At 42.8% G+C, this 18,304-nt stretch overlaps 1 protein-coding gene across 5 annotated transcripts; it reads right to left on the bottom strand.

Moving 5' to 3' along the window:
- Positions 1–320: 320 nt before the first annotated feature.
- ODF2 (outer dense fiber of sperm tails 2) lies at positions 321–17,073 on the bottom strand. Of its 5 annotated transcripts, none has more exons than XM_051636575.1 (20): positions 16,991–17,073; positions 16,181–16,334; positions 14,649–14,774; positions 13,851–14,012; positions 12,841–13,007; positions 12,079–12,208; positions 11,721–11,852; positions 10,787–10,861; positions 9,714–9,785; positions 9,035–9,151; positions 8,065–8,250; positions 7,149–7,258; positions 6,285–6,420; positions 5,490–5,600; positions 5,014–5,118; positions 4,294–4,452; positions 3,346–3,446; positions 2,642–2,804; positions 2,207–2,332; positions 321–1,490 (listed from the first exon to the last, which is right to left on the bottom strand). In XM_051636575.1, the coding sequence occupies exons 2-20, from the start codon at positions 16,286–16,288 to the stop codon at positions 1,317–1,319; spliced, it is 2,460 nt and encodes an 819-aa protein (XP_051492535.1). In that variant the 5' UTR covers positions 16,289–16,334; positions 16,991–17,073; the 3' UTR covers positions 321–1,316. The 5 variants fall into 5 exon arrangements, with proteins under 5 accessions (XP_051492535.1, XP_051492534.1, XP_051492533.1 ...); XM_051636574.1 differs by lacking the exon at positions 16,991–17,073 and adding an exon at positions 14,867–14,905 and having other exon boundaries at positions 15,041–16,272; XM_051636573.1 differs by having other exon boundaries at positions 16,181–17,070.
- Positions 17,074–18,304: the final 1,231 nt, after the last annotated feature.

Raw genomic sequence — 18,304 nt, 5'->3', positions numbered from 1 at the left:
CCGGGGCGGTGCCATCCGAGCCGAGCGGGCGCCCCCTGCCGGGCAGGCGGGCCCTGCCCCTCCCCGCCCAGAGCCAGTTCCGCGGGTTCGAGTCCCGCCGGCGGCAACTCCCGGGGGCTGCGGCAGGGCCGCGAAACTGCGACAGATTCACCATTTTTCCCCTTATTTTGCGTATTCTCGCCGAGGAACCCCGGGAGGCAAGGCTGGAGGCCAGCCTGCACTGCAGCATTGACCCCAGCCTGCACCAACAGCCCTGGCTGTGGCTGTTTTTCCAAAAGGATCAAAACGCCCTGGACGCAGGAGAGAAAATCCCCAACATAACCAATTGAAATGTATTTTATTGATGTTTTACCATAGCACCTTTAGGATTTTTAAAGTGTTAAACACACACACACACAATTACAAAACTCTTAAAAAACAATTAACTTAGAAAAGCTTTATGACAAATTCTGCCCCATAACCATACTGCACAAAAATTGGATATAAAGAGAAATATAAAAACAATGTTTAGTTTTGCACCCATAAAAACCATTTACTGGAAAGAAGAGGGCACTGGAGAGTGCATGAGATTTAGGGACTCAACATATTGGAGACCTGATTTCCCAGAAGGTGCTGGCTGGTTTGATGAAAATAAGTATTCATACCTGTTCTTTAATTGGCTCAAGACACCAAGACCCCACCTGAAAATCCACTGAGGTTACACTGCAATCTTCCCTTTGAATTCACATGGTTTTGGCTCAGTCCTGGGGATATTCAGGATCAGGAAATCAGGGTGAGAGGAGTAAAGCAACATTAGCATCACACTTAGACAAAAAAAGGTGAGGATCAGAGAATGTAAGAATCAAGTAAAAAACCCCCAACATTATTTGTGATATAAAACTGTTTCCAAACACTGTGGTTGTTCAGGACATAATGTCTTTTAAGTGTGGAGCCCAGGCACTTAAGTTACTTCTTAATTAATGGAATTATTATCCAAATGACCTCCCACAATCCTATCATTCAATGTATCAATACAGGCTTCAAGAGTTTTAAAAAAATAATATTTAAAAACCACAGATAAAAAACCCCACATGATCTCCACAGTACAGGATGAAAAGGACCTTTTCCATCACCTGCAAAACCACCTGGTTCTGCAGCACAGTTTATGGTGTAACACCCACCTCCAGCACCAAACTGTTTCTGCTGGGATGTTTGGGATGTTATTGTCTCAAGCTGCAAGGAAAAAAGACCCTGAAATGCCGACCTATTTTCTACACAATGTATGGCTTTGAAATAGGGCTCCTTTTGTGCTTAGAGGTGCAGGGAGAGCTTTGTCCTCATGGAGGAGAACGAGAGTGGCTGGGGGAGCCCAGCAAGGCACTTTCTCCAAAAACGTTGGCATAGGAAGACTTGAGGAACTGGACATAGTTCTGCATGCTGCGGTTGGTGCTCTCCGACTGCTCCAACCGATCCTTCAGATCCTGAAGGCGACTTTCATACTGGCGCTCTGCCTACAGGAGGAAGCAGAAAAGACCAGCTGAAGGACAGCAAAATCCATCCTGTTCCTGCTGAGCTGCTCCCCAAAGTGCTGAGGGCAGCAAGAACCAGCACAGCAGTGGATGGCATTAGCACAGACGGTGCTGTGATAGTTAAAGTTTGTTCTGCTCAGCTCCCACTCCAACCCGCTGATAAAACCAGGAGGAGACAGCTCATCAATTGGGCTTTTAAAACTGACTAGCTCTGGTTGTGGGGAATTCAACACTTTCTGCAAAGCAGCTTGACCTGATCCATGTGCCAACCTAATTCCAAGTAGAACTCAAGCAAGCAAGCAGGGTAAATAGGACATTATGGAAGATTCCCCTTCTTTCTTCTAGAAGAAATCCTTCCCTCTAGAAGCTGCACTTTCTCTCAGATAACCACAGTAAATGAAGATGAAATCTGTCCATGGCATCTGCTGCAAATCTCATTTGCAGGTAAGAAAGATCTGACTCTTTCATTACACATACATAAGGTCAGAGCTGTAAGCAAGCAGCACATGAGAGTCTGCATTCCTGAATTACTGACAGAACAGACATGGCATGTCACACATCTGTCATGGGCAGCACGTCACAGTCAGATACAGCTCTGCATGGTTTTTGCAGCAATCCATAGGACCTTGGGTTTCTGGCTCCCAGTTGCTCCCAGGACACCAGCAGCACAGCAAGAGAATCCCTTGCAAGTCACTCACATCGTCCTTGCTCCGACGCAATTGGTTCAGCTCTGTTTTATTCCTGCTCAGCTGGGTCTCCAAATCCAGCATCTTGGACTGGGCTGCCCTCTCTCTAGATGTTGCTCGTTCTCGAGTTTGTTCCACCTACATGTAACAACAGAACAACAACTTTGTTAAAGGGTTGTCTATGGAAGAATTATTTTTTTCCCCTACCCCAACTGCCCACAAAAGCCCTCTCAAGTTTAACTGGACACATTCTCATACATAAGCAGCAGCTCAGTCTTAGAATCTTAGAATGGTGAAGGTTGGAAGGGACCTTAAAGACCATCAGGTTCCAACCTCCCTGCTGTGAGCGGGGACACCTCCCACCAGACCAGGCTGCACAAAGCCCCATCCAACCTGCCCTTGAAAATTGTGTTTTGGGGAAATTCCCAAACACAAGCAACTACTTACTTGTCTTTTGGCATCCTCAATGGCCATCTCCAACTGCCTTGCCAAGGAGCTGCATTCACGGGTCTTCTCCTCCAACCGCAGCTGGCACTGGTGGATGGACTCCTCACGTTTTGCTATCACCTGCAGGAATTCTATGTTCTGGGCACTTGTGGTCTCTAGTTTTCTAGGTGAAGACAATAAGGGAAGGAAACCTATTCATTTTAAATGGAGTGTGTTTCAGTCTGCCTTTTCGTCAGCTCCTGACCAGTCTGGGAATAGATTCTATTCCTCCTTGAAAGGTGAAACCCCCTAGAAACACTTCTCCATTTCTCAAATGACAAAGATGGAAAGACATACAGAGTATTCACATACCTGCATTCTCCCAGACATTGTCACTACAAGGAATTTATAAACATGGGTAAAAACACTAACATTCTGTAACTTCAAAATTGTCAGGCTAGACTGGCCAGGAAGCTGGTTTATCTGCTGTGTTAAGTCATCACCCTTTCTAAAAACATCCATAAAAGGTGCTGCAAAAAACTATAACTCTCTCCAGTGGACAGCTACTGGTTACAGATCCTTGTGAGATAAGCAAATGCACAGAGTTCTGGAAGCACACTGGGGACTGGAACAAGACTGAAGCTGTTTCAATCTCCTGAAAAAAAACAATGGGAAGAGGATGGAAATGGAAGGTTAAGAGAGCAAAAGAGCCTAATATTTCTAACCTTTCTAGCTCCTCCACTTTCAAGGTGAGCTGCTTTTTCTCCTCCTGGGCAGACTGATACCTCTCTCTTGTCATCTCCATTTTGTCCCCCTGGAGCTCAATCTAAAAATTACAGTAAGTAATTACAGAGTATTCACTATGCACACAACCAATGACCTAAAAATGTGGGCAGCTCTCCCAAAAGCAACATACTCAATTTCTGGAGCATCCCAGAAAAGGTTCAGTGGACAGCAAAGCAAAGCACTAAATATCCATTTTGCTGGTGCTTCCAATTTAATGTATGGAAAAACATGAGAAATGAAAAGCTGGGTCTGTAAATGCCTGCATGCAGAGTGTAAGCACAGCCAAGCACACACATTACAAGCAGCCACACACATGAGAGCAGCCCACAAAGCCATCAGAGCCCAAAATACCAGGAAGGGTTATAATTCCAAGCCAGGGCAAAGCAGCCAGACTGCAAGATCATTTGCTGTGTCTTGAGGCATGGTTGTAGCAGTCATGCCTGTCTATAATTGTCCTGCCATAGCAACGCAGTCCTCCTGGGGACAAAAAACAAGGACTGGGAAAACAACTTGAAATCAGGGTGAGAAAACAAGGTTGGGACAGTACTGTCAGCAGAGAACCACAGGAGGGAAAGCTGACAGGATGATGGAAGCAACAGAAGCAAATGTTGGCATTAGCAAGTGTTGTCACTGCTGCTATTCAAGTCCCAAGAGGGTTCTGCACCAAGAGACGAGAAACGTTGCCAGGAGAAAGGAACACTACCAGCTAAGCCACTAACTTCTTGCACAGAGACATGGCACACACCTTTATTTTGCAGTGCACGTTTAATCTTTTCAAAAAGAGATGAGAACAGAGACGAAGTTTGAACCTTCCTGTGATTAGAAATTCAGCTTGGTCCCAGACTTGTGGAGTGCAGTGCTGCAGGTAGTTTCTGCCAGTCCCTTACCCGCTGACGAAGATCTCCAATCATGACAGACAGGTCCACATTGTTCTTCTCATAATTCTGAAGCCTGTCCTGACATTCTGCCAGCCTTGTCTCTGTGAACTTTAGAATCTCAGGAAGCTTTTCCAGCTCAGCAAGCTTGCTCTGGAACTGCTTACGTGCCTATGGTCAAAGAAGAGAACATAAGGAACTTTCAAACGTTCATACTGTAGAGCAAAAGTCTCCTAAACCTCCATTAAACTTTGATAGTCTGCAACCACAATGACACTGTGTGGATGTGTGGACATGGTTGGAGTTCAAAGCTAAGTTTCAAAGCTAAAGTTCAAAGCTTGCTCTTAGGATTTGGCATTCCCTGTGGAGTGAGAATGTGTCAGTATTCTGGATCTTGGGCTTCAATTGCATTAGGAGCTTGCTCTTTTCTGAGGACAGCTGCTCCACATCAGAAAATGGTGTAACCTGCACAGTTCACTGTTCTAAACCACTATTTCTGCAGCAAAGGACACACTAAGCAATTTCAACACCTCTGAAGAACACCACATAGTCAAAAAGAAGCTGCCAAGTGTTTGATAAATTTTGCAGAACGAACAAATCCTGAGAAAAAATAATGGAAAAGGCAAACTCAGACAAGCCTTTCATTTCCTACTCACAGCCATTTTTCACTGCATTTAGACCATTAATCACCATGAGCATCTACAACACGTCAGTCTTTTGAGGAATAGTTACCAGTTCCATCTCCTTTTCCATTTCATCCTTTAATATCTTTTTCTCTTTATCACACTTCTCCAATTTTGCTGCCATATCATCTGCTTCCGTTCGGATCTTCACCACCTGGAAGAACAAAATAAGCACATACTTTGCTATATACAGTTTTCAACGAATCTGCAGTGGAACTAAAAAGTAACTAAAAGTTACTAAATTAACTAAAATCAAGATCTCTGCTGTGGAGGTCAGCTCTTCCTAACCACCAAATTGGCAGCACAATGAGAAAAGGCAAGTCTGCCACACCTTGGCACCCAGCACGTGCAGTGAGAATGATGCCATTTGAGATAAAGCCAAGCCAGTAGAGACAAAACAAACAAAACCATATGAAACAGAACAACCTCCAAAAACAAAGGGTTAAGGCATTACAGAATAAGCCAAAAAAGTCATGGAAGAAAATGTGTTTGTGCAAGGGCTGAAGGTTTTGATAAGATTCCTACCTGGGACTTGTAGTTTTCAATCAACCCTTCATAGTTCCTGACAGAGCACCTGAGCTGCTGCACTTCCACCTGTGCTTGGTTCAGCTTTTCCTCCATTGAGACCACACCAGCCTGAAAAAAGAAAACATCTTCCCTGAAGTGCTTGGAAGTAACCACCATGCCAGCTCTCTGACTCTGCTAGACTGAAAAAACATACTTCTGTTAGTGTAAGCTGTCAAACCTTACCAGACTTCAGTGGATTGCCCAATTTATACCAGCAGAGCACAGAGGTTTGAGATGTATTCCTGGCCTTTCCACTTGCCCCAACGGGCTGTGCTACCTAGATTAGGACCACTCCATATTTGGATCATTGCCTAGCTTTTGAAGAAGAAAACAATGTAGGTCACCTACAGGATCACCAAGAGACTACAGAAGAAATATGCCAGGCTTTTTTTTTTTTTTTTTTTTCATTCTGGAGATTGCCATTCTCTCTGCATGAGCTACAGGTGTTTGTTCTGTGGCCAGCAGTATGAAGATGTAAGGACAAGATGTAAGATCCCAGCAGCTGGAATAAACAGCACTTGGACTGAAGACACTCCTAGCCAAAACATGGAAGAAAGCAGTCCTCCTATAGCACTCACATCCTTTCTTTGTCTCTTCTGAGTGTACTTGTCCTGTCAGATTATGATCAAACTGGTTTGAAACCAACTGGAAGCAATGGGTGTAATTCAACTCTGTTCTCAGAGGCCAAACTTGTTAAAATTTCTCCTTTCTTCTCCCCAAGGATTTCAGCTTCAATCCCCTAGAACCACTGACCTTGAGCTTCTCATTCTCCATCTTCAAGGCAGCAGCCTCTGCGTTGTGTCGGTGCAATTCACCCACCAAAGCCTCTCTGTCCTCCCGCATCTTGGCCTCCAGGGCTGTCTGCTGTTCCAGCAGCTCTGCAACACGGCTGCCACACAGAAAGGAAGTTAATCCTTAAGTGACAAGAAAGAACAAGACTGAAAACTCCTACCCATTGAAAATCAGCTTCAGAAACATGGGTTTTCCCCATCTTTTAATCCTCCTCCTCCAGTCATGTATGCACACCTATTTGTTACACTGTTCTACTGCCTTCATCTCCTTAGTCTACTGGAAATAAACTCCAGTTCTTCCCCTGGAGTTCAGATGTGTTGTCTTCAAGATACAAAGGGTAAAAGAGGTACTTCTCATCTTGTACCTATCTCCTTTTTCCTGCAGCAACAACTGTATTGCAATGACACTAACACGTTTCTTTAGCTTCAAAACAAGATTGGCACAAACTATACTGCCTACCTCTTCTAGTCCCTTCCAAACATCTCAAGCAGATCTCAAAAGAAAGATAACCTTAATTCCTACAAAATATTACAAAATGGCAAAGGAACAAAGTTTTAAGGGTCAGTAAATCCTTAAACACGTTCCTCTGCTATGGCAAGTCAGCAGTAGAAGCCACATCTCTCTCTCCATCTCTCTGAACTCTGCTCTAGCCCTTAGGTAGTGCTGGTTGTGCTTGGTTATTTACAGGCAATGCAATTAAACTATTAAATTTATAAAAATTATGTAATTAAATTATTCATTTTAACAAAATTATTCAATGAAATTATCCTTGAACTTGGAACTCATCAGCACTCATGCTTGTTCCTCCACTGACTGTATTTCTACCTGTTCAGGGTAACGATCTCCCGCTCAAGGTCATTCTTGTCCTTGACTACTTTGTTGTAGCGGCTCCTCCAGGACTCCAGAGTAGACAGAGCATCAGCAATGTAGTTGTCCTGTCAAACCAAAGAAGTACAGGAGAAAGAGTGACAAACTGGACATGGGATATGCAGACAAAATGCAGAAGTACTGATACGGGTAAGCATGGTATGTGCAGAGGCTTCACTAAGACTTTTAAAATCTAGAGGATAAGTCTTTTTATTCTCCCCAATCCTTCAGAGATGTGTTCTCCAGCACTACTGTCACCCAACTGACACGACAGCAGTGAAAAAGGAATTCTCTCTGAAGGCAGGATGAACTAGCAGAAATACAAAGCATGGCTAAGATTCTACTAGTAGCTCTGGTCCCTGCAATTCTAAAAACAAGAAAGAAAAAAAATCAAGTACCATAAAATCCATGTTACCTTCTGACTTGTTTTAGCTCTACCTTTTCGATTTTTTATTTATATCCTTCAGCCATTTTTGATCAGGAAATTCCAATTTACCTCTAAGTCTTTGTACTTCTCTGCTGTGACTAGTTTCTCGATGAACAACTAACTCAATCCAGCCAAAACCACAAGGGTTGATTTCACTGGCTTTTGTCAACCCTCAGGTGGTTCTGTAGAGCCAGGTGAAAAGTCAGACCTGCTAGTTTATAGTATGATCTAAGTTATTGCACGTCCTGAGTTAAGGACACGCAGCGAATACAGCGACAGCTGAAAGAACTGGATTTGTTCTAAACTTAGCACAAATGGGCCAAGGCTTCAAGACCAAAATAAATCTCATTAGCTGAAAGCAGAGAGTCTCACCAGGGCTGCTAGCAGAAATCAAAGATTTAGATGCATGATGTGAAATGAGGTCTCTCTGCCTGTATGATCAGGTACCTTTTCTGCTAGCTGGACTTTCAGTCCCTCTGCATACTCTTCACTCCGCTCTGCCCGATCTTTCTGGGCACGGATGGTTTTCCTCAGAGCATCTTTATCCCAGTCTGACTTCTGCTTTAGTTCTTTCAGTTGTTCCAGGGCCTGTTCCATCTCTGTCTTATGCTGAGCTTCGCTCTGCTCCAGATTCTGCAGAGGGGGTAGAAAACACACCACATGGAATAACATCCTTACAGCTGCATACCCCAAGCAGCAACAAATTTCCTAGAAACAGTGGAGAGAGTTGGGCATAAACCCCCAACCACCAGCCTGAAGGTACTTGTGTTTCACCCACACAATGATAAGTCTTCCTTTCCTTCCAAAAGTCTTATTTTCTGCTTTCATAAGCTGCTCTCTAGTACACTGATTTTCTCTCCTGACCAAGATAAAACATTGGTCTACCAGTCTTTTGGCCTACTTAAGAACATCCCCTTTATTAATTGAAATGCTCACATGTAATAATGTTGCTTTATGCAGCCATGTAGCTTAACAGAATTAAAGCTCTTCTAAACCATTAACATAACAAATGTTCATCCCAACATCAACAGTATGTTAAACATAAGACTTTGAACAAGATAAACCAGAACCTTCTCTTCCTCATTCATACTGTAGAAAGCATGTATGTAGAAGCATGCATGAGTGTGATCAAACACAGGAACTCATGGCACAGCAATTTTGCCAGAAAGCAAGTTAAATAGTTTACAAACTGCCTTGATTGTAGAAAGCAAGTTAAATAGTTTACCATCTGCTAAACCAAAGCCACCTTTTCAATAACAACGTGCACTGCATTTGAAACGTGTGGTGTGTGTTAGCAGCATAAACATCACCAGCCAGTATTTCAGGCTGCCAGACACAGAAGAACAACAGTTGGTGAGTGCTACTTGCCTTGTCAGTCAGAAGAAAAGACAACCCCCAGAGACCCCTGAAAATGTACCCGTATCTGTGTACTCAGACGGTTGTTCTCTGCTTCTTTGTGTCGCAGCTGCGCTTGTAAACGGCCTCTCACGGCCTCCATGGACTTGGAGAGTTCAGACGCTGCCTTTGCCTGGCGCTAAATAGAAGCAAACATGACATGCACCTTGTTTCCTGAGCAACCTAAAAGAAGGACTACTTCCTGAAATACAGCAATTTCCCATTTCTTCACTGAATGATCTCCAGCCACCTCCCTCAGACGGACCTTCGCAGCTCCAGTGCTCAGGCAACGAGTAGGTAGCCATTTATTTTACATCAGATGTTAATTATTGGCCCGATTTGTTCTAGGGCAAAACATCCTTCCTATCTGATCTCTTCAACTACATTCCTTTTTTACTTCCTACACAGAGGAAGAGCCTGAAATTTGGCTGCAGGAACCAAAAGGACTTTAAACAGAAAGACAATTTCCAAGCACAGAGAACAGGACTTATTCATCTTTGTAATTAATGTTTCATTAGCAGAAAATTGAATCCACAACACTGTGGGAACAGGTAGCTGTGTCTGTCTAATTTTATAAGCAAGTCAGTCATCTGATCCCTCAAAAAGTAATTGTTGTTCAAATAAAAAACCCATATTCTGGACTGAGGTTCTACAGAACTGGAAGGTGGAGCAGGGAGGGAAAAACAGAAGAAGGAAACTACCTTTTCTTCCTCTATCTGAATGGTGAGACTGTCCACTTCTTCTTCTCTCGACCGAAGTTTCAGCTGAAGTTGCTGGGAAAACAAACACCACTCACATGTTAAGTAACACACACATTTATGGTGGCAGATGGGGGGAAAGTGGTGTAACTGGCCGCTCCCGAGACCCTCTAATCCAGAGCACTCTGTCTGGTGTCCACAGCAACAGCATCTTCAGCCCTGCAACACCAGGCTGTGCTCTCCTCAAGCAGCAAGCAAAAAGGGATTCACACACATTTGTAACAGGGCATAGGATATCCAGTCAAGAGCAAGGACCTGACAGGACTATATACTCCACAGACAAAAAAGAGCATTACCTATATCTCAGAAAGATCTAGAACCTCTCAAAATGTAAGTCCTCTTTTCTTATTTTTCAGATAAGAAAATGAACAAAAACAGGCACCAGGTCACTCAGCCATTCAGTGACAGAAGCAGACACAGAAAACTTATCCTCTTTGTGCTTTTCTATCTCTAAGCACAACTTGATAAACATACAGAAATAATAAGATCATTTCCAAATGGAAGTCTTCTGTCGTGACAGTCAGGGGTATTTTGGCACTAGATGTTTTTTCTCTCCCACCCTCAGTTTTCTTTTTAAAGAAACATTTAGTACAATTCTGGCTTTGCACATTCAGTACTGTAAGAAAATGCAAGCAGAATAATTTGTGCTTAAACATAATAAGAACATGCTTAACTTCCCCTTTATAGCTGAATACTGTAAATCCTAATGGTGCTCTTATGTAGAGGTTTATGTTGTGCTGTCCCAATTCTAAGCCCTCCTATTTCAAAGGCTATGAAGATCTATCCATTTTGAAATGCAGGTTGTTAATCAGAGGAGCAATGTAGTGGCTCTAATTACCACTAATAATGCCAAATACCTCTAATAATGCCAAAATACTTTCTATTGGTCTAAAAGGCATTAGGGCAATACTTGATGGCTGAATACAAGACAGAGCTTGTCATTTGAGATCTCTGCCTTATCAAGAAAAAAAAAAAAAAAAGGAAAAATAACACATACAAAACTGTGGTTTGCTTACCACTTTCTCTGCATCTGAGTCAGCCAGCCTTTTCAGCAGGGCTCCTTGCTGCTCCAGTATCTTCTGAGCATTCTTCTACAAAAGAAATAGGCAAAAAAAATTGTTAACTAAAAAGTCAATTTTATACAGATTCTTTAAATGAAACTGGGCAAATCAACCATGTCCTCCCAGCTGCAGCAGCAATTCTCAGAAGACATCCAGAAGCATCAAATTTGCTAAGTATTTCACATTTTATTGCCCACCTCAGAAAGTTTTTCCACTTCTCAGTCAAAGATTATAATAAAAAGCATGATGGCAATTTAAGACCTTTCTGAAGTCTCCTGCTATTCATGGAAAGTCATGTGGAAAAACTCAGTCCTTTTATCCAGCCTCACTGGTGGCTGAAAAAACTCTTACCTTCAGCCTGCTTTTGCTCAAGTGGAGTATCAACTACAGGAGGAACAGCCATTCCTTTTCTGTATTGGTCTTAGAAGCAGTACAGGTTTGTTCTGTACAAGCAGTACAGAATTGTTTACAGGTTTTTTTACAGTTTCTCTACAGCTCCTACAGGCTACAAAAATAAAGTTCTGAATGTCCTTAGGCTCCCATTAGCTGAGGCCATATCAGGTCCAATGTAACTGTAGCAGTAACATTTCAAGCTAGCCTGATCAGCAGGCACAGCTGTACCCAGATGTCAGCAAAACACAGCAGTGCCTGTATCTTTTAATACAAAGACTGAGATGCTTCAGCATCTTCACAGCAGAAGAGTCAGTCTTACTCTATGAGGTAGGTAGGGATAAAAAACAAACAAACAAACAAACATATCTATCCTTTATGACACAACAGCAGGGCTGGGAAAAAGAAAAAGAAGCTCTCAAACTCCAATTTCTTTTCAGTCCACAGGACAACAGAGCCTCCTGCAACCATCCAAGCTCCAGCACACAGCCCTGCCCACCTCCCGGTTGTGCTGCTCTCTGAGAAGCTCTCGTAGTGTCCGGTTGGTTTCTTCAAAGGTGCTCAACTTCTGGAGCAGGAGCTCTTTTTGTCTTGTCAATGCACTAATGTCTGAGCTGCTCATGTGCTTCTCCTAGAGGAAAAACAAAAGGAAAAATCAAGAAAATAATTGTTCACATGAAATTAACATATGAAGGTGATACAAGCATGATACAAGCTGATACAAACACTTTAAGCATATTCAATCCCTCCACTTTCCCTTACATTTTTCTGCATCAGCAACTGTAACGATTCATTTTTAAGACAGACATAACAGGACAAGGCAGCAAAGGCAAGAACAAAACCAGGACAACACTTACCGTGTTGAGTCTCTCTATTGTATGTTTCAGGACATAGATCTGCCTGGCTGCTGCTGCTCCATCCCTTTCTGCCTCACTCAGCTTGGACATCAAACACTCCTTCTCATGCTGCAAGCACTTTTTTTCTAGCCTGTAATGAAAATTCAGCCATCAGAGAAACAAGAGACTTTGACAGCTGTACCAGCCACTATCCATATACAGTTGATTGGAGAGAACTCATAAACCCCCTCAAATCAGAGGATAAAAGCTCTACACAAAGATTTGCTCTCTTTCAGTGCAGAAGCTGTTCTGATAGAACCCAGTAAATAGACACTAGGAGTTTGCTAGGACCACAGCCATAAAACAAAAATGTAGAGGGGATAAACCAGGCTTACAGCAAAGCCTGCACAAACTGCAAACCCAAACCACAATGCTGTGCTTCTCCTGGGCAGATAAGCCACACCAGAAATAAGATTCCAAATGGCTGAACATGAAACAAGAAAGCACACCAAGATACACAGCTCAAAGCTTTTAGCCAGAGCTTGTGTTGTCAGCAGTATTCACAGAGATTTCTGAAAAGGGAATACACTGTATTAAGTTCCAAGTGATCTTTCAAGTTCCCCTTCTAAAGGGTGACAAAAAAATTCCAAGAACATAAGTTCTTCAGCAGCACTGCAACCCAGGGTACAAACTACAGCCTCAAATAACGGCACCGATAAAGGAAGCAGGTGCTCTGTAAATGCCACAACTTGCAGTAACAGCGGAGAACTGCTGCCTTCTTACATAGTCAGATCTTTTTCCTCCTTTATGCGCTCCAGGTTGCGCCTGAGCAGCGTGTTCTCATGTTCTGTCTCCACCAGCTCTTGTGTGACTTCATTCAGTTCTTCTTTCTGCTCCTCAAGGAGACGCTTCGCCATGCGCTGCTGCTCATCCTTCTTCTGCAGCTTGGCCTGATGAAGAGATTTAAATAGAACTTAAGACAAAACAGGTGTTTTTACAGTGATCCACAGAACCCACATCTTGAGCCCGTGGACCAACTGCACCAAACAACAAAGCATCATGGGGTTTGGGGTTTGGTTTGTTTTTTCCCCTAGATAATTCCAAGCTGTTCCTGTGCACAAATGGCATAATTCATTTATTGCCTGGAAGTGCCTCCCACCCCACAAACACAGGGAGACACAAGCAAAAACTGTCATCACGTGAGACACACAATAGAGGTCAAAGATGGCTCTAGGAGCAGTTCACATACTGGAGATGTCTCCTATTGCCCCACTATTGCTTTGCAAGATCCAGGGAACCAGGGGAACTCTAAATAGTCTTTGGCATTTTGTTTCCATTCTCCCAGTCAGGATTACTTGGAGGTTCTGTGGCAGCTCAGTGTCACTGCTGGAAGTGTGACAGACCACTCCAGAGCTGAATGGGGCTCAGAAGCTGACTCCTGCTCCTCACAAAAGACACATGGATTTCATCTGGCAGTTAAGAGCACGACAAGAGTGGAAGATGTGAAAGAAGAGAGAACACAGAGGTGGGCTGAACTACTGAACCAAATTGTTTCTGAAGAAGACAGATTATTTGGGAGCTGAAGTACAGCAAGACCTTATTAAATGAACAATGTTTTTAAAGGTTTTATAGTAGGGCTTAAGATCTCACTAGGATAGTTCAGCTCTTCTAAACAACTCAGACATTTATTTTTTTAAGCAAGCTACCAACAGCCTGGGGAGCCTCCCAGCCTCCTCTTGCCAAACTACCAGCTATAAAGCCTAAGCCAGCAGGTCTTGACACTGGCTCTTCACCTCAGTCTTCAGCGATCCCACCACGTTCATCAGGGTATCTATCTTCTTCTCATATTCATTCATTTTGCTGTACACAGCATCTTCCTCATCTGTAGAGAGGTCACTCAGGCGCAGCATTTTGTCTGAGTCTGGAGGTGTGATTTCCAGGCGGTGAGTTGGCCCCTGGGAGAACAGAAAGAAAAGGCATAATTTTTTTAGTTTTAAATTATAACTTAATTAACAGTATTCCAGTACAAACAGTATTCCAACCCCTGACTCTGCCTAGAATAGTGATGAGGTCGCATCAGCGCAATAAGGCCAGTAAGGAAAAACACATTTGTAAACATTCATCATCAGGGAAAGGTCAAGAACAGAAAAAGGCTAGAACACAAAAGGAATAAAATAATTAAAATTCAATTTGCCATCTAGAAAAAGCCAGGGATACAAAAGGCAAAGTTATCAACCATGAGAGAGAAAAATGTTACACAACATGACACAAATGCTCTGTGCTTCAGAAGAGACTAAGACCAGCAGCCTGTCACTGTGCCTCCAGATCAGACCTTGAAGGGGACTAGTAAACCATAGTAAATAAATGTCTGGCTTCTAGAGGCAGAAAGGCACGATGTAGCTATAGGCTGCTCATTGATTTCCAATTTTTCTCTATTAAAAAGTGAAAAAGATTCCTAGAAAACACTTGAAATGGATGGTAGGTGACAGTAGCCTTCCTTAAGACCAGTCCAGCTCCCTCACTGTACAACTGGTCTCTTCAACTTGAGATAAACCTGAAAGTTTGTTTTCAAGGGGAAAAATCAGCCATACCTCCCACTTGGAGGGGGAGTCCCGGACAGATGTTTTCCCTGGGGGTATCCAAGGGGCCTTAGTTTTCACTCGAGCAGTTCGGCTGATGTTTATAGTATCCCCTTTATTCTTCTGTTTGTGCTTTTGCTAAAGAAAGAGACAATAAAATAAATCACAGACTTTTAAAGAACCATTTACAATTTGCAGGGCTGCAAAACCAAATGAAATCTCTTTCATACAGAAATATCACGTCGCGTTTCACATGATCCACAGACCAGCTGAGCCAGCAGCCACCAGAGGAGGGCAACACCAGTGAGAGAGAAAGGTCATTGCATGTTCAGCTGACAGCATGGCAAGACGTAGTAAGTTATTCTTGTTTATCATGTAACAACTCTGTTATGTCACTGGGATACCTGCTCTTGTGCTGTGATGAGCCTTACCCAGGGTGGGAGATGAAGGCAGGGGGGGAAGGAAGTCTCCTCTGTATGGAGATACAAAAAAAAAACAAACCACCAAACCACAGCAATACAACCCATTCATGTGAAGAAGGAACAACCTGGGAGACCCCTTCTCTGTTCCAGATCCAGAAGAGCAGCTAGAGCATTTGACAATAGCACCATCAGAGAAAAGGGAGCAGAGCAGTGTGATTGGTTATGAAAATCCTCTGAAGTGTTTTCCCTGCTTCGCAGACAACTAATAGATCCACATTTATTTGTACTGAGCTCCAAGTGCTCTAACTGAAGGAAAGTTAGTGCTTTTGCACAATTCTAACCTTAAAGAAAAATGAGGTATTCTAAATAATCCCTACAAGCAATTAATTAACAGGAGTCAGTGATTTCACTGTCAGGCCCTATCCTCATTATGACATTTGCCACTAGCAACAAACACAAAATTAACAGAGGACTTAGAACAGGATGTCTGCACATAAGGAAGAATGAGCTAGCAACTTCCTCCACCTTTTGAGGCCAACTTTGGATAGACATCCCAACTACAAAAGAGGACACAAATAAAAACTCAGCTTCTGTATTGCCTTCTGCCTCTTGTGGATAAGGCCAGGAAGAGATCCTCATTGTTGCACAGTTCACCTGACTGGGAAGGTGTTTTAATGCCAGAACATGGTTTGAATCCAGGCTTTTTTTTTCTAAACACATTTACATTAATACAATCAAGATGGCATTTGAAATGCCTAGATATTACTTTTCTCCAAACCTTTCCTACAAAAAATAGGGATGATGCCAAAGAAAAAACAGGACAAAAATTCAGGAAATAAAAGGAAAAAAAAATTTCCCCAAGCACATGACACAGAAAGCAACACTCCTAAGAATCACCCACCTGAAAAGGAAAAGTAATTATATTCTATATATTTTCTATATCATACTTAAATCATCTTAAACATAGAAAATGTGTTACTGAAAATTCACCACTGAATATTAATTCAAACCTTACCATTCTAACACAACAGTAAAAGAGACCTTGAAGATCCTGTGGTGCTTCCAGGACCATTCACCTTCCTCTCCTGTAGCCCTTACAAACACCCAGCTACCCACTCCTACCTGGCATTTTGCAGGTGTGGTTTTCTGACCCTTTTTAATATGGACATGGACAGGGGTGTTTTCATCCACATGGACGTGCAAAGGGGGAGATGAGGAACGGTTCTTCATGGCTCTTCTCCCACAAACGGGAAGGGGCAAGACAATGAAAGAAAACCTGTGGATAAGGAAACTGGAAATAACAACACTTCTCTCTGTACCAGACAGCAACAAGGGCCAGCCTTGGTTAGAGTTTGAGCTTTGTTGCAGTAGCATCTGCCAGTTTAAATTGCACACTATTTGGCTGTAAAGCTAGGATTAATACAAATTATTTCTCTGCCTCTGGTATTTTCTGCTTTTTAAAATGGATGTCAAAGATCAAATACAGTTGGATTGATAGCAGGTGTCTGGAAGAGTCATTGGAGCCCAAAGTCTTAGAGCAGGTCAGCAAATCAAGGGTGCCAGCAACAAACACATGAGGTTATATTTGACAGAGGGAGGGAGAAGAGCAGCATTAATTCAACAGGTTAAAAAAAATCAACAGGAAACCTTTGTACCTTTCCATCCTAGAACTCTGAACCTGGAAACTCTTATATATACACTTAACTCTCAGTGTCTTTATGAAATTAAACAGATGCTTAAAAGCTTATTTACCACAGCACAGAAAAGTTTAGAGACACAAGGTTAGAGTCATCACATTTGATTCTGATGCTTTGGTTGAGGGAGTGGTATCAGGCAACTGCAAACCTTACAAATACCCACCAGCAGCACTAATCTGATTCTTGCAAAAAGGTTTGTGGGGTTTTTTTTGTCAGCTTAGGTGAAGTTACTTACAGTTATTCTAAAGCTTTTAGCTCTTCTTGACGGTCTGCTCTGTAGAGGGACTGAAGTTGTTCTGGTGATGGACACAGGACACCTGACACAGAAATAACAGAATTACCACTAACAGGAGAAGGTGCCAATTTCTGAACACCCTCTTCCTTTCAACTGAAGGCAGCATGCAGGCTGAAATACATCACAGGTATGAACCCAAACAAGAGAAAGTGGTGTGTCCTGGCTTCCTCTGACATGCATGGGATGAGGGAAGGACTGAGATTGTAATTCTTTATATATTGACAAGGAAAGCTGGTGTAAACAATGGAAAATGTTCTGTACAATTACACATAGCTTTACACAGTTACAAACCTTCAAATTCTAACTGAAGTTTTTAACCAGTTTCATAAGGAATCAAGGTGTGAGCAGTTCCAGGGCACCTCCACATCTCCCCTCCCAAATGCCACACCCTCCCTAAATTCTGCCATCACTTGACAGAAATGTTGAGGCTTTAGGTTTATAGTTTTGCAGGCTGAAGAGATGCATCCAAATTAGTGCTCACGCTGAGGGAAACCCAGCACCACAGACTCCTGTTGCAATGTGCTCAGCAGATATGCATGTACTGGTTGGCTCACCAGCAGCACACTCAGAACTGGGGGTCAGCTCCAGCCTGAGCAGCTTCTTGCCTGGTGGCACCTGAGGGGGCTTGAAGAGGCAAGAGCAAGGGAGGAGAGTTCCCCAAAGGACTAATGGCTACTGGGGAGGGATTAAGTGGGGGTACATCAAGCTTAGGGAGCTTAACTCATGGTAACACTCCTGCAGAGTTTGCTATGTAAGAACAAGTGTTCCAAGTAAAGTGTTCCTTGTAATCCACTACAGCAAGATTTTGTACCATCATTCTGTGAAACTAGAATTTAGATTCCTCTTTAGAGCTCACTGATTAATTTGTCAGCTTGCCAAGGTTCATGTAATAACCTACTCTAAATAAAACTAACAATACTGCATTTGTTTTTAAGCAGTATGTGTTTAAGACAAAACACACTTATATTTCATGTCAGATTTATGAAAATTACACAGGGCAAGACAGCTGTACTTCCCTTAATTGGGAACAGGAAGCAAGACTTCTCTGAAGGAACAGGATTCTGCAGCCTCTAGCTATGAACAACTCCAAACATCTGTGGGCATTTTAATCCTCATCTTCCCAAGGGTTAAACTCTCCTCAGGACTGAAAGTGTGCATGGGCTACAGAACTGAGAGAGAACCTGCACTGACCTTTTGAATCACCACAAGTGAATCTCAAGTGCTGTCACGCAGTCCTGCCTAGCAACAAGGTTT

This window comes from Apus apus, chromosome 19 (genome assembly GCF_020740795.1).
Source record: "Apus apus isolate bApuApu2 chromosome 19, bApuApu2.pri.cur, whole genome shotgun sequence".
Classification (NCBI taxonomy): domain Eukaryota; kingdom Metazoa; phylum Chordata; class Aves; order Apodiformes; family Apodidae; genus Apus; species Apus apus.
Note: the sequence above shows the minus strand (reverse complement) of the source record. Positions and strands in the feature narration are given on the sequence as shown.